Source organism: Apteryx mantelli, chromosome 1, assembly GCF_036417845.1.
Source record: "Apteryx mantelli isolate bAptMan1 chromosome 1, bAptMan1.hap1, whole genome shotgun sequence".
In the NCBI taxonomy this organism is placed as follows: domain Eukaryota; kingdom Metazoa; phylum Chordata; class Aves; order Apterygiformes; family Apterygidae; genus Apteryx; species Apteryx mantelli.
In genome coordinates this window covers 70290141-70304950 of record NC_089978.1, presented here as the reverse complement: position 1 = coordinate 70304950, position 14810 = coordinate 70290141, and the positions used below count along the sequence as shown (strand labels likewise).

General features: G+C 42.8%; 2 protein-coding genes across 10 annotated transcripts; one reads left to right on the top strand and one right to left on the bottom strand.

Moving 5' to 3' along the window:
• Positions 1 to 81: 81 nt before the first annotated feature.
• MITD1 (microtubule interacting and trafficking domain containing 1) lies at positions 82 to 13433 on the top strand. 9 transcript variants are annotated; one of them, XR_010883853.1, is made up of 8 exons: positions 82 to 278; positions 642 to 774; positions 900 to 1036; positions 1117 to 1203; positions 1919 to 2034; positions 2376 to 2436; positions 5183 to 5356; positions 12891 to 12908. XR_010883853.1 is itself a non-coding variant. In XM_067294549.1 (7 exons), exons 1-7 carry the CDS (start codon positions 132 to 134, stop codon positions 12942 to 12944), a joined length of 735 nt encoding a protein of 244 aa, XP_067150650.1. In that variant the 5' UTR covers positions 82 to 131; the 3' UTR covers positions 12945 to 13433. The 9 variants fall into 9 exon arrangements, 7 of the variants coding, with proteins under 7 accessions (XP_067150650.1, XP_067150658.1, XP_067150625.1 ...); XR_010883852.1 differs by lacking the exon at positions 12891 to 12908 and adding an exon at positions 10756 to 10804; XM_067294549.1 differs by lacking the exon at positions 5183 to 5356 and having other exon boundaries at positions 12891 to 13433.
• On the bottom strand, positions 6324 to 8342 carry LIPT1 (lipoyltransferase 1). The gene is given in 3 exon segments (XM_067289705.1): positions 6324 to 7583; positions 7586 to 7805; positions 8263 to 8342. Coding segments are annotated over 2 exon segments (1230 nt in total). The 5' UTR covers positions 7638 to 7805; positions 8263 to 8342; the 3' UTR covers positions 6324 to 6405.
• Positions 13434 to 14810: the final 1377 nt, after the last annotated feature.

Below are 14810 nucleotides of genomic sequence, written 5' to 3'. Positions count from 1 at the left end.
GGCGGCGCTTCGGTTTCTATTTCCCCCGCAGCGGGTGAGGCAGCGCGCATGCGCGCGCGGGCGGCCGGCCCGCGGCGCCCCCGCGCGGCGCTGGCGCAGCCACTGGCACTGCTGTTGGCGCCGCGGCGCCCATGTCGCGGGCGGGGGGCGATGCCGCCGCCGCCGCGCTGGAGCGCGCCGGGGTGGAGACGGTGAGGCGGGCGGTGGAGCTGGACCTGGCCTCTCGCTTCCAGGAGTCGCTGATGTGCTACCAGGAGGGCATCGACCTGCTGCTGCAGGTGGTGAAAGGTACCGCGCGGGGCAGGGCACCGGCGGGGCGGCTGGTGCTGCCGCCTGCACGGGCGTAAACTGGGGGGAGTTCGTAGCAGTTTAATAAACCTGCGGGGGTAGCTCGTTGTGGACCCCCCCCCCCCCCACACACACACACACGCACGCACCCGAGGGGACAGGGAGCACCTCCCGGGGGTTGTTTTGAGGAGATGGTGCGTGTTCCCAGCGTGGGGCCGCCCCAGCGCCGCCGGGAGCCCCCCCGCGGAGGGACCCCGGCGCCTCAGGGGCCTGCTGGGGGGAGGCAAAACCCGCGGGTTTCACCTGGAGGGTGAACGCTGGGAAGAGCTCAGCTCTCTGTGTTTCTCCCCGAGGAGAGCTTGCCGAAGTGTCTTTGTTTCACAGCTACGAAAGATGAGGTGAAAAAGCAGCATTACCGGCAGAAAATATCTGAGTACATGACCCGAGCTGAAGACATTAAAAAACATATTGAAAAAGAAAAACAAGGTATGGAGCTGTGACTTACCTGTTTAGATTTATATATCTGTCTGTACATAAATGCTTTATGTGCAAGGTGGTTGACATAGGAATTATGTGGTGATGTTTACTGAAAAAGAGACTTCTTTTTTTAGATGGCAAATACCATAAGCAAATTAAGATAGATGAAAATGCAACAGGTTTCAGCTACGAAAAGCTTTTCCAAGAGTACCTTAATGAGATTGTTACTGAAGTTTGGGTGGAGGACCCTTACATTAGGCATGTTCATCAGGCAAGTAGATACATGATGTAACTTACAGATGCAACTGCTAACAAAATTCCAAATTACTGAATAAAATGTGACTTTTACAGTTGTATAACTTCCTACGGTTCTGTGAGATGCTAGTTAAGGGACCCTGCAAAGTGAAAACAATTCACCTCCTCACTTCCTATGATGAAGTAAGTGTCTAGTTTTGTTTTCTATTTTCCCAGGCACAGGAGATGCTGTGCATACATATATATATATACACATACACACACATATGCACGCACATGCATATACACACACACACACACATACAGACTTTTTATATATTTTTAAATTCTTGCGTACTGGTATTTGCTAGACTGAGGCTCTGATGTATTCAGCAGGAAATACAGATTAAGAGAAAAATGAGATAATTGAACATAAATCATTTAATAAATCTAGGTGGTTTTGTGAACTCTAACAGATCCTTTTTAAGAAGGATGCTAAATGGAAAAGATATTTTTGTGAAAGTGTTGCAAAAAACGTCATCAAAACCAACACATCTATTGAAACACATTTATCCTCCCAACAGCTGTATACAGCTGTCACTTTAGAAGCTTTGATGAGCTAAAACTTTTCATACTGTCACTGCATTTATTTCGACTCAAATATTAACCCGTATCTACTTCAAGGGGACTGAGAGTAAGCTCTTCCTCTGCATCCCTTAGTAAGTGTACTTGTAATCTGTCTGCTGTTTATCCTGTCCACAGAAATGTAAATCTACTCTCATCCAAGTGAGTCTTTTGGGGTTTAAATTATTATTAAAAAGGTTTTGTTGGTGAGTTAAGGAAGAGGTGACCACACGTAGTATGTATGGTGAAAGTAGTAGCTTTGGTGAAAAAAATTCATTATTTTTACTTTTAACAGGGCAGTGGAAAGATTCAACAGATAAGTAGTTTGGAAGAAATAAAACAATCATTGAAGAACCATGGAGTAACACTGAATGTCTCTTTTTCATCTTCAATTCATGATCGAGAAATTAGGTGGGTGATAAAAAAATCAGTGCATACCAATTATTTAAAATCAAACTATTTAACTTTGGATGCAATTTATAATCACAGTTGTAGTTTAAAAAGTGGAAGGCGATGGCCCTCACTGAGTAAAGTCAGCCCATCATCGTGTCATGTGTTCTAACTGTGAACATAATATTGAGTGTCTATTTCAGAATAGTGTGTTGCATGTTTCATATAGGTAACAGCTACAATCGGAAGTAATTGTGATTTATACCCAAAGGCAAACAAGCTCCTTGTTTTACTTTTTCTATTTAACATATTTGTGATTTTCAGATTTGTGAAGGTGAGCTAATGTGCATTTTTTTAAATAGATTCAACAGTGGATGGATGATCAAGATTGGAAGGGGACTTGATTACTTTAAGAAACCACAGGTAAGAATGCTTTGACCTTTTTAATTCACTTATACTGTAAAATAGCTCATTCTGTGTTATCTGTGTTAATTCTGTTAATTTCTGTAGGGTCGTTTCAGCATTGGATATTGTGACTTTGACTTGCGACCTTGTCATAAAACAACAGTGGATGTCTTTCATACTAAACATACAAAGAAAACATGATCACTACTTTTAATGAGTGTTTTTAATAGTATAAGATACAAGACTGTAAGGTACTACTTGAATCCAGCTCTCCACCATCAGAAGTAACCCCGTAATACCTACTTAGTCTAGCACTGGCCAGAGAGCTTTTATAATCTGTATTTTTAAGAATATTTGAGCTTTTTCCAGTCTGAGAAATTACACTTGTACAATTCCCAGTGTACGTATTACTTACATAATCATAAGAAATATAATCCATGTCTAAATTAGAGCTTACAGGGAAGGAGTTTTATAACAGACCCTTAATACGGTCTCTCAAAGGCCTTTTTTACTATTATTTCTATTTTTACTATTAATTTTGTTTGACTTATGCAAATTTGGGGGTTTTTATTTCTTCATTTCTTTAACTGACCACCTCATGAACATATGAGGCTGGGCTGTAACTTCAACCCCTCTCTTTAATAAGCAGACTTTTTATTTCCTTTATTTCCTGTATTCTAGTCGTGACTACAGTTCTCCTGTGTTTTGGTTGATCCTGTAATACCGGCTTTCACACACTACCGGGAATCCCAATGCTGACATTCTATTGTCCAAGCTCTTTGCATACAAACATTGTAGTGTTCTGTATACAGGCATTTTAGGGTCTTTTTGTGTGTCTCTGCATGACAAACTTTAGCTGCAAAGAGTGCAAACAATGCACCAGTTGTACTCTTTTTTCCCTCTTGTTCCTATATATTTGTTCCCTGCTGCAATGTCATCTACCTGATTTCCATCCTTCACATTAGTCCTGGAGAGGTTGTTTGATCCTCTCTCAGTCTTTTTCCCTGACTTTCAAGTTTCAGGTTTGTCCTGCTAATCATGCCAGTCTCAACTGCAATAAGCTATTTGCCTGCTACTAAGATAGTCCCCTTAAAAACAAAATTTTAATTAAAAATAAAATAATAATAGTTTTTTTTAATTTTTTGAATCCAGAAGGCAGATACCCTGAAACTTCCTTGTCAACACAGATCCTGAACTATATGTTAATTAAAAAACAAAAAATTTTTCTTGTGTTCTCTTTGTCCTCTGGAAGCAAGAAAGTGTCATCCAAGCTGCCACCTTTCTCACCTAATAAGAGGTTTCTTCATCATTGTCAGCAAGAATCCAGCAAAGTGGCATATTCTGACATGGAAAACGGGTAGTAACACCTCTTCCAGGTCTTTTCAACCTCAGGTCTGATAGGTGCCTTATGCTTTCTCCATCTTGTAATAGCAATATGCCTATCTATTCTAGTAGAAAGCCTCTGTGATGTTGCCCTGTACCAGTACCACGGAGAGGCAGCCCTGGTGTTCCCTCTCTTGCCTGTTCATCACCAGAACTTTTCATGACTCTGCTTCCCTTTCCTGATGGCTGGTGAATTCCATGATCTGTTCCTTTTGGACTTGCTTTATTCTTCCTTCAACTCCTGTAGGCTAATGCTGCTATTCTTTTAGTGTTACTTCTAACACAAATCTATTCCACAGCTATCAAGAAGAAACAGAGCTGGTCTTTGCCTTGCTCTCTGGGGCACAATTTGCCAGTGGTCTGCCATCTTTATCCTTTTTCATAGTAATGTCTCAGTTTTCCAGTGTTATGTCTTTTTCTTTCCTCCTCCATAATATTGTCAGACCTCTGTTTGAAAGCCATAGTTGTTTTCATTTGCATTTTCAGTCCCTTGATCTTTTGTAGAAGTTGTATCAGGCAATGTTTTATTAACATTTTCTACCAGAAATTAGCTGTGCAGAGCCTCTATCTGGCTATTTCCTGTGTTAGTGCCATACTTGGAGTTTTCTTTATTGCTGCTGTATGTTCATTACCCTTACCAAGATAAGGAGGAGAGGGAACAAAAAGAATACCATATGTACCATGGCAGCTGTTTGCTACCAGTCTGTCCCTCTAAACATTCCAGAGAAACTCCTCAGCTTGGTGCTGTGATACTAGTTTTCCGTTCACTGTCATGAGTTTCATTCAGTTGTTTAAAATATATACCTATTTTTTAATGTGAATAAAGGCTATTTTTTATTTGTTGTTTTAGTCATCTGTTTATATACTCTTCTGTGCTACATGGGGCAACATCTAGAAGCTGGGTAATGCATCATAGATCAGCCATTTATGAGAGAAGGTTCATTGTGAATACAGATACAGTAAGCTTGCCAAATGTGAAGCTTTAAAGGTTTTGACTTAGTCCAGCAATTTCAAGCATACAGGGACTAAATAAAAAGCCACCTTAAGTATTTTAGATCAGTTTTAAATTTTAGTACTTAAATGGAAATATTATACTGTAATTCAGTTATGTAGCTAAGGCTACTCATTTCCTTGCAGATCTGGGGGTTATGCAATATCTGTGCATGTGAACAACTAAACCTTCAGTGAGGTACCAGCTGGCGCACTGCACTGCAATTTTTATTTATAAGCCCTTCATCCCTGAACATTCCTTTCATTATCAGTAGGAGCACTGTGTATGAAGAGGAATGGACATCAATGAAAATAAAAACCAATTACTATATTCTGCATTTTATCAGAGCAATCTAAGGGTACAGTTTCATGGTTAGTTTACCAATTTCAGGCCATGTTCTTCTGTGCTGCCACTCACACTTATGTGGTCAGGTTGTCACCTGGAACGTGCAGCCAGGGCTGTGCCTCATAGCACTGTCATGTGTGGAGCTCAGCTTAAACCACCTCCCCAATGAGCCAACTGAGTGTCATTCACTGCCCCATTGACTGATCTGCTTAGCTAAAGGTAAGTCACTTTTACCATATAATTTCCTCCTAGTGGATGCTGGTCAGCTAGCCATCTTTTAAAGATGACTGTGAAATAAATCTTGAGCCCTTCTTTCATAATGTTACTTTATATTAAGCTATTTTTTTTAATCTAACATAAAAACTGTCACTTTCAATTTACTGTTGCCATCCAGTAGCAAATTATCTCCTAGGAGTAACACCAGGAACTTGTTTCTTCTAGGGCTGTATTGTGTATTTGCTAATGCAGAACAGGTATTCCCGCTTTTAGCTTAGATACCAGTACCTACGGCAGCTGCTATGGCAGCTTTGTGCCAGGCACTGCAGGTACAAAGGAGGCACACACGGCCTGCATTCCAGTTGGCCTCTCCTGCCCTCATCATGTAACCCCCACACTGAAACTCCCCATCTTTCCCCTTCTTTTGCACATGCATGGACAAAGCCCTCACCCTGGAGGAACTGCTGCACTGATTCACTACACAGCTGTGAGCAATACTTGTGCAATAGGGGACTGGAGGGAGGGCGACAGGAACACTGCAAGAAAGGACTTCAAACCAGAAACCACCGTCTCTATGCAGTTAATAAAGCCTCATGCCAGGAGCTGAGACAAGGCCTTTGAGCTACCTATCTGCAGGGAGGGGGGAATGTAGGCTAAGAATCCAGTGCAGTAGCACAGTGGCAGCTTTCCCTCTGCCCCATCTTGTCTCCATCAGTCATTTGTGACCTTCTTTGCTATAGAGCCATCTTGGGGTTCCTCCACCCCTTTGCCTGGCTTAAGCAGTGATGATGTGTCTGTCAGGATGGAGTGATACAGGGCTGCAGCCTATAACAATGATTTACACCCTACAGTTTAGGAACCTTGCGTGCAGGCAGCATAAAATCTAATTGTTTACCCTCGCTAGTAGGTAACAGTAAACAAAAGCACTAGATTAAACAACATTAGTGATTGATAAAAGGAGAAGTTCAGATTCCACAAATTAATGTTTTAATTTCATTTTCAATAAATCAACTGAAAAAGCAGAGATTTGACTTACATTTTCAAAGTAAAAGTCACATTAACATCCTCATGTTCTCACATAAAAGATTCCACTTGTTATGCAACTCGTCATCTTGTGGACATGTTCTTAGTAATGTGGTTGCTAGTGTAGTGATTTCATTTGGGCTAAACTTACTGCCGGTAAGGTTCTTCACTAGTTCATTGCACAATGCTGGTGGCAGCCACTGCTCTGGCACATCAATGTTACAGACTTCTATTCTTCCATGCTTTACATCCATATCTACTTTAACATCAAGAACAGAATCTTTATAGACCATGTTAAAATAAGTGCTAATACTAAACTTTGGTGTCTTTCCATACACCCATTCCCAGGTTTGTAGTTCTTGAGTTTTATTATTAATTCCAGGAAGCACAGTCTCATCAGCTGGGTTTATTAAGGTGATGTGATGATCTATTTGGTGTCGCATAGCATATTCTGCAGCAATGGCCTCTAGGAGCATCTCACAAGTTAAAGCAGGATCCTCTTCAAAGAGATTTTTCACTGAGGAAGGCACACTAGGAGTGGCATTGCTTTTTAGCCCTTTATAAGGACTCTTTAGCACAGAAGACAAAACAAACTTATCTGCATTACAGAGTAAGGTACAGTGGTGATAAGCAGTTGTCCTTCCCAGCTTTGCAGCAGTACCTGAAATTTTGTAATGCCTATCTAGCAAGATGTCGTATCTGTCTGAGACATGTACATCTAACTGGGGGCGCAGGGCTTTCAGTGCCTTCACAACTAGTTTCAGATTTTCCATTCGTTCATATTTTTTCCTGGTTGTAAAGAAAGTCAAATTGATATTCCCTAAATCATGGTAAACTGTTCCTCCTCCACTTCTCCTCCGGGCTAGTTTTATACTTTTTTGCCTCATTAGCTTAAGGTTGCATTCCTGCCAGGGGTTCTGATGTCTCCCTATCACCACAGCAGGAGAATTTCTCCAAAGGAAAAGGACCTGCTGGTTCTCTAAGTTCATGTGGTCATGAATCCAGTCTTCCACAGCTAAATTTTGGTAAACATCATTAGAAACAGACTGGAGAATGAGCCCTCCGTTACTTGTGCCTTTGAAGCCAGCTCTTGGAGTCCTGAGAATGCAAGACAACTGAAAGCAGTTCTTTAGCGATGACTGGAGTACCATGTTTTTAATCATAGCACAACAGATGTGAGGGACATTGGGTCTGGTAAAGCTAAATACGGCAAGTGCATGATCTGCTTTTGTGACAGAAATGAATTACTAGTGGCAGTCATGATGCAGGCATGCTCCTCCCGAAGTAGCAATGCTCCTGAACTAAAGTGAGTTACAAGGCGAGTTTCTCCTTTTGAAGCTGCTGCTGCTGCTCCAGCCCTGGCGTGTGCTCAACATAAAAGCTGGGGTTGTCAGATTAGTTTTTCCTTGCAGCCTCCTATCCTTGGTGCCTACAAGACCAAGAGAAGGCAGGGAATAAAACTGTATTTTCCCCTCACACGATATATTTTTGTTACTAAATTTTAACTTACAGGTATTTTTTCATTTTTATTAGCACAGTTTTAGTAATACTTTTTTATTGATCTGATTTAAAAAAACAAACAAAAGGGAACACCAGGCAGGCTGAAGACGTGTTGGTCAGTGAGCAGCCGGGCAGGCCGGGGCTCGCTGCCCCGGAGCCGGCAGCGCGCCCCAGCGCGTGGGCAACGCGCCGCGGGCGGTACCGCGCACGGCGCCGGACGCCACCTCGGTCCCGGCGCCAGGCTCCCGGCAGCTGCGGCGGCTCGGCCCTCAGAGGGCCGGTGCCTCCGGGACTCGCCGCGGCGGCCCCCCCGCCACAGCCCGCCCCCGCGGGGCTGCCCCGCGGCCGTCCCCTCGGCCCGCCCGCCCGGCGCGAACCCTACTCACGCGGGGGCGGGCAGGTCCGTTACAGCCGTTGGCAGCCCCTCAGCGCCGAGTGCGCTCCCGAACGTCTTCCGGGTTGCGAGGTCACCCGCGCGGGCCGGCCGGAAGGAGAAGGGGGGCACCGGCTGCGGCAGGGGCCGCTGCAGCTCGGGGCGGGGAGGAGGCGGTCGGGGCTGCCCGCGGGCTTCCGCGGAGGGGAGCGGGCGGCGCCGCGGGTAGGGGGGTGCCGGGGCGGCCGCCGAGGCTCCCGCGGCTGTACGTGGAATTGTATTGTCTTCAGATTTGTATTGATTTAAGCCATTCATATAGTCTCCCAGACCTTAGCTGCAACTCTTCTTCTTCCAGAGTTGTTGCCTCTATTTAATTTACCCAGGGGGCCTATTCTCAATCCTTCTGATTGAAGTTTTTATCCTTAGTGGTATCCATATGGGCAAATATGTGCTGCACACCTCCAGGTGTGGTTTACGTATTCATAAAGGAGAGATTGCATGCTTTTGTGTCATTCCCTCTCAATGCTAGAGTCCCAAGACATGAAGGAATTTTAGAGGGAAAATGGTTGGGGCACTGGGCCATAAGAATTCACATAGGTGATTCCTCTTGAAGAACAGTTGTAGACAAGTAATCTTTCTTCTTTCTACTTCTAGAAATAGGTGACTTTGACAAAAAGACTAAGCTGATATCCTTGTTCAAATGAAACAGTGATATCATTTGAGGAAGCAATCTGGGCTGGGATATGTAATTGGGTGTTTGTATGGTCATTTTACCAATAAAGAAAACTTTATTATGAGGCCCAAATTGCCTTTACCTTCTAACTGAAGTAACTGTGCTAGAATAGCTGTCTTTGCTGAAAGGTAAAGGAGAAAGAAAGCAAACAAAGGGTGAAAGGCTTCCAAGATTAAAGATCTGAGCTTGAGGTTGTTTTCTGCCAAAGACCTGGATCCTTAAGAGCGAGAACATTCCTTACCGAACTCTTAAAAGAAATGCGTGGGTGTAGTAGGGTACGTAAAAATAAAGAATCCATTATAACATGAGTGCTGCATGGAAAAAGACAGCCAAATGGACCTTTACTGATCCACCGAGAGGTCCAGCTTCAGCCAATAATCTACAATATGGGCAAAGAGGAATAGATCATCTTTCAGAAACCCAGCGCAGAGACTCTAGCTCATTTAGTCACACAGGGTTGCGTGATAAATTCCTTTCCAGTGCTGACTAAAATATTTTTCATGGAGGGGATGGGGGTGGCAAATACATTGTAGATCCAGAAGACATCTAAAATTCACACTCTGACTTGGAGAGTTCACAGTAAGGATATCTAAAACCAAAGGCAACTGTTTTGGTTGTGGGGGATTCTGAAACCAGTTGTGCCTTGGCTGTTTGCATACCTTACTTCTGAAGAAGTAGTCATAACTGAAAGTGTAGAGAAGCACATATCAACCTTGACCACAGGATTAGAAAAGCATCTAACAGCGCCTAGCCTGGAGTAGAAGGATTGGCATTTTCTGTTGAAAGCAGCAGCAAAAGGATATTCCATCTAGAACATTGGTCAGATTCATGCAGTAAAGAGAAGTATTAAATATCCACTGAGAAATCTGGAGTTGCACTAGATGACACAGGGGTGAATGAACCTTCCAAAGCCACACCTGAATGTGTTACATGTACATCCTTGTTTTTGGCATGGCGTAGATGTTCACTTCTGACTCAATGTGGTGAGGCAGACTTACAGAGATGTTGGTCTAATAATTTTACCAGCACTTTTAACAAAGTCACAAAGTTATACTGTAAGAAATATGCTCTAGTCACACGAGGTCCAGTGTAGTATTTATGAACTCAGATTTGGACTAGTTCACTCTAAAGTCCAAAGAGTGTGGAAATCTTATGGATAAAATCTATCAGATCCACAGTGGGTTTCACTGCATTGATACCTCTTCTGGATATGTCCCTTAAAAACAAATGTCAGAGATGAGTAAGTCCCCAAGTTACTCTTCTTCAATTAGAGTATAATTAGGACATACAGCCCCAACCAAAACATGGAAGTAAGCATCATGATGTGAACTTTCTCAGTAGCAAGAGAATCATTAATACTAGAGTTGTTGTTAGGGGCTTGAATTTGTGAATAGAGATGTCCAGTTTAATTTCAGGATGGGTCTTCAGTCCCAGAAAACAATAGTTATAAGGAAGGCTCCAGGGCAGCGAACTGAGGCCAAGAGGTGAACAGCTGCATGTCAGCCTGCCAGGAGGATCATGATGCCTTGCTGTGCCCGTGGTGGTTAGTAGGAGAAACAGGCGCTGAAAGGTGGTTGATCACATGTGGGCCCCAGAACTTGGCACAGTGTATTACATTAAAAAAGAAAAAAAGTTGGTAACTCTTTTAAGCAGTTCACAATGGGCATAACTTGTCACTAAATTAGGCTGGTGACAACTTAACTTTACACTGGGGTAATAATGCGTAGGGCAAAATGCACTTGGACGTTGTTCATAAAAATACCTCCATTTTAGTGTTGCAGATATTGGGAAATCAATATTTGACACAGCTGGCAGAATGCAAAAATGAACCTGGATCCTTTCACGCTATCAAAGGAAGTGAAATACATCTTATGGGACTTCTGATGTTACTAAAAAATAAAATGCTAGAACATTTGTTTACATTTTGGCACTTAACTTTTGGAAATTCGCAATATGTTGTTTTCCATTTTGCCACGAGGTGTCACTAAAAAGCATACTCTCAGCTGTCATATTCCTTGTTTCTCAAGTAGAGAACTGTGGGCTTAACCCAGGGAATTCTTTCACTTAATTAGAATCAGAATTTGCTAAAAATGTAAAGTGTGCAGAATACTAGATGGACAGTTAAAAATGTCCTGGATCTGTTTCTCATATGCTGCAGGATAAAATACACATGCATTAACAAATACTGTTCCTGAAAAGTGGTTATTGTTGAAGACAAACCAGCAAAATGGTTAGCAATAAACAGAAAGCGTAACTTTATGAACAGGAACAGAAAGAGTATAAGGAAGGAAGAAATCTTCATGCTTGAGTTTTTAATCTTTAAGAAGAATATTTTAGTTCAGAATATTATCTGAATACCTTAAAATAAATGATGGGAAGTTAACATAGGATGCTGTAGGAATTTGATGTATGTGGTAATAACATGTTGCTAGAGAACTACATAATAGGAAACCTTTATCAATGTTAAAATTGCATTATAGATTGCCAAATAATAGGTCTTGAAATAGAAAGTCTATTAGATTATATTATTAGCCTTATTAGTTTGGTGCATAAAAAGCAACACAACTGTTTTGCTAACAGCATTAGCCAGCATTAATGTTTACAAGAGCATTCACCGTACATCACTTAGAGAAAAACACAGAAATACCAAAAAAAACCCTAAACATACATAACTTCACTCCTAAAATGAATTTTAATGAGGGAGAGTTTGGGTAAGGTTATGAAAACCTGAAATGCTATCCTTCTTTCAGAGATAAATATTAGATAATGCAGAGTCTTCTCTTGACGATTTCCAGCATACCAAGGGCAGAAAGTAAGACCTGTAAGGAACGCAGGATGGGGAGAGGAAAAGAAGACTGCTTCTGTTGCTCTTTTTCTGGAGGTTCAAATCTTCCAATTTCTTCCCTGTCTTTGGGTGGAGATCATATTTCAAAGGCATTACTAACCCTTATTCTCCAAAAAGGTATGAGCTCTTTCTGTGAATACATCATGATGGCAGCTTGCCTAAAAAGTCGTTTACCAGGCACTGTCTCCAGAATATAAAACATGTGCTAATGCCTAATAGGGAAGGGAGAACATTTTTTCCAGCCTCTCAGCTCAACTTTGACACTATCTAAGGTAGTCTTTTTCAAGGACTCTTATGTTTATATCCATGCCAGACAGGAGCCAGCAATAGGACTCATAGGTTTCAAACAGCCTCCTAAAAACCTTGGTCACTTCACTTTCTTTAAAGGCACCAGAGCTTACTCATTCCTGTCCACACTATTTCAAGAAGAGATGTGCTAGAGGTGTTGTAAAGTAGAACGCCTATCTTGGGGTATAAGAAAACATAAGAAATCATTTCTTTCATAAGATTTTGTTAGTGGAATAAAGAAAAACATAATTAGCCTTGTAATGCCTTAACTTTTCAACTTTTCAATGTTTGTAAACCAGTCTTAGCACCAAGTATCCTGAAAAACAGTAATGAGCTCAGCTGCATAGCTGCAAAGCTAATGCTTGACAACATCATGAAATAGGTGTAAAGTTAAAGATGACAATAGTTTATTCTGGACCATACAACTTGTATATAAATCTTACAAATACATATGTGAATTAGATGGGTTTTGGAGATAAGATTTACTTAAAGGAAGGCTGTTTTCACAAGATTAAAGTCTTTCTTATCTAACACTTTCTGTTCTTCCCAAACCAGAGTGATTGTATGTCAACTGCTAAGTTTTAATCTGTAAAAATGTCTACTTGGATATTGCTAAGGAAAAATATTAAGCACATACCCTATGGTTTTATTGCACAAGTGTGCTATATTTCAAAAAGTGATTTTACTTTCATGTAACTGCTTAAAAAGATAGATCTGATTAGACTAGAGGTATTCAAATGACCTATCTGTGCCTGACAATCACTGTCTTCCTTAGGTGATCACCTGGACAGTTTTAGAGCATCAAGATGTCTTCCCTCAAGGGGGCTGAACTGAAAAGGCATGGCTGCTCGCTTTTATCTTTGAAATCCTCTAATTTGTCAGCTTTGCTTGTGCTGCCTTTCAGTGTCTCTCTTTGAGACTTTTGGATTCATCAGGGGTGAGGACTATGTAGCAGCTGTGCAAATGTGTCCAGGCAGGTTTGAGTTAAAACTAGTTGAGGGTGATTTAAAATGAAAGAATTCCACTCAAACCAACAACATGAAATATTAGGTGTCTGTATATATCAGAACATGCAGATCTGTGATATTCACCCATGTCTCCATCTCCATTCACAAATAACTATGAAGAATGGGACTATTTTTTGAGCAAGTCATTTTCTTGTCTGTGGAGGTCTGTAGTAGAAAAGTTTGGCTTAGCTCCCCCTCTCAGCAAAATAGCTATGCGAAAAGATACAGTAGCAAGCAGTCGCTCAACATTAATTCATCTGTAAAACTGAAAATAAATCTGAGCACTGTTTCTTGAATTTAATAAAGTTTATTTAGGAAATATATCATAAATCAGAAACCTGATTTCTTAAAGTTTGCTTTTGATAGATAAGACTTAAAAACCTGTCAAGATTAAAAAAAGTAGAAAGAAAAATCATTAAAATTTATATGAAGTCATTATTAATAAATATTCATAAATGTTTATATCAGACTTATCAGAGTAAAAACTTGTTTCCATTAATTTCATACAGGATTTTACAGTGCATGTGTTCTTACATTTTTTGGCCTCCGAGTCAGGTTTTTGTACAGTTTTTTTAGTTTCTTATCTCTCATTTAGTTTTGCCTCTAGCATTTCAGTCACACACAACTGTAAGGACAACAGGTATTATGATCATCTTTGAAAGCAAGACTAAAGAGAATAAAAGTACACAGACCGCAGGCTTGCTACACAAAGCTATTTAGATATGCCGCTGTGTTGTGTTTACTATGTCAGAAATTGAGATGTCCATCACAACTGTTTGGCTTCTGTCCTGCAGCAAACCCAGCTCAGGGAAACTGAACAGCCTTAGTGGCAAGTGTAATACAGTGAGAATTTAATGTTATGGATAGCTCTTCCTTCAGGTGGCGAATGCCAGTACAGAGAACTAAGTCAGGGTTTCAAAACCAACCAGACTAGCCCAGGCTTTCACTCTGCTACCTGGAGGAAAACTACGCACCTCTCTCCACAGTTGTGCTCTCTCTGTAGAGAACTTCCTCACTGCTTAGACCGCGGGGAGACAAGGAAACGTCTGCTCGTGCGAAGAGGCCCAGGTTCCTCACACGGAGGAGGGGAGGAGCCTTCAGAGACACAGGGATGCTTCTCCTCCCCTCTCACCCAAAGCATACAGGGTAGCAGGGCAAATTACAGGACCCACAGACGGCTCCGCACTGCTTTTCCCCCTCCCACTATCTTCCATCTTCTGCCCCCTTCCACAGTGTCTTGCCCCTTTTCTGCACGCCCCTTCCCTCCTTCCCACTCTTGTCAACGCTGTGCTCTCCCCGTTACTTTGGGAATGAGCCTGTAGGGGTGGGCCATCGACGCCGCACCCCCGCTTCCCTCGGGGCGGAAAAGGCGGCACCGGCTGCTGCGCCCCGGCCCCCGCCCCAGCCCGGCTCTCGGGGGCGCCGTTAACGGAGCGGGCGGACGGCGGGCGCGCGTGTCGTGGGGGGGGGGCGGTGGCAGAACGCCGGCGCGCGCGGCTGCTGGGGGCGGGCTGCCAGGAGCCGTTGGGCGAGCGCGCGGCAGCCTGCGGCGGGGGACGCGACAGTTGGGGAGCGGCGCCCCTCCCCTGCTCCTCCCCCCCCCTCCCCGCCCGTGGCCGGGAGGGACGAGGGCAGCCTGGGCGCGCGCGGCGGGAGCGGGAGCGGGCGCGGCGGCGGGTGAGTGCCCG

Bases quoted from the DNA above. Each gene is read 5' to 3' on its own strand.
- MITD1 (XM_067294524.1), top strand. From the start codon at position 132: ATGTCGCGGGCGGGGGGCGATGCCGCCGCCGCCGCGCTGGAGCGCGCC. The intron at 279-641 runs GTGGTGAAAGGT...TTTCTCCCCGAG, and splicing joins GCATCGACCTGCTGCTGCAG to GAGAGCTTGCCGAAGTGTCT. The intron at 775-899 runs GTATGGAGCTGT...TTCTTTTTTTAG, and splicing joins TATTGAAAAAGAAAAACAAG to ATGGCAAATACCATAAGCAA.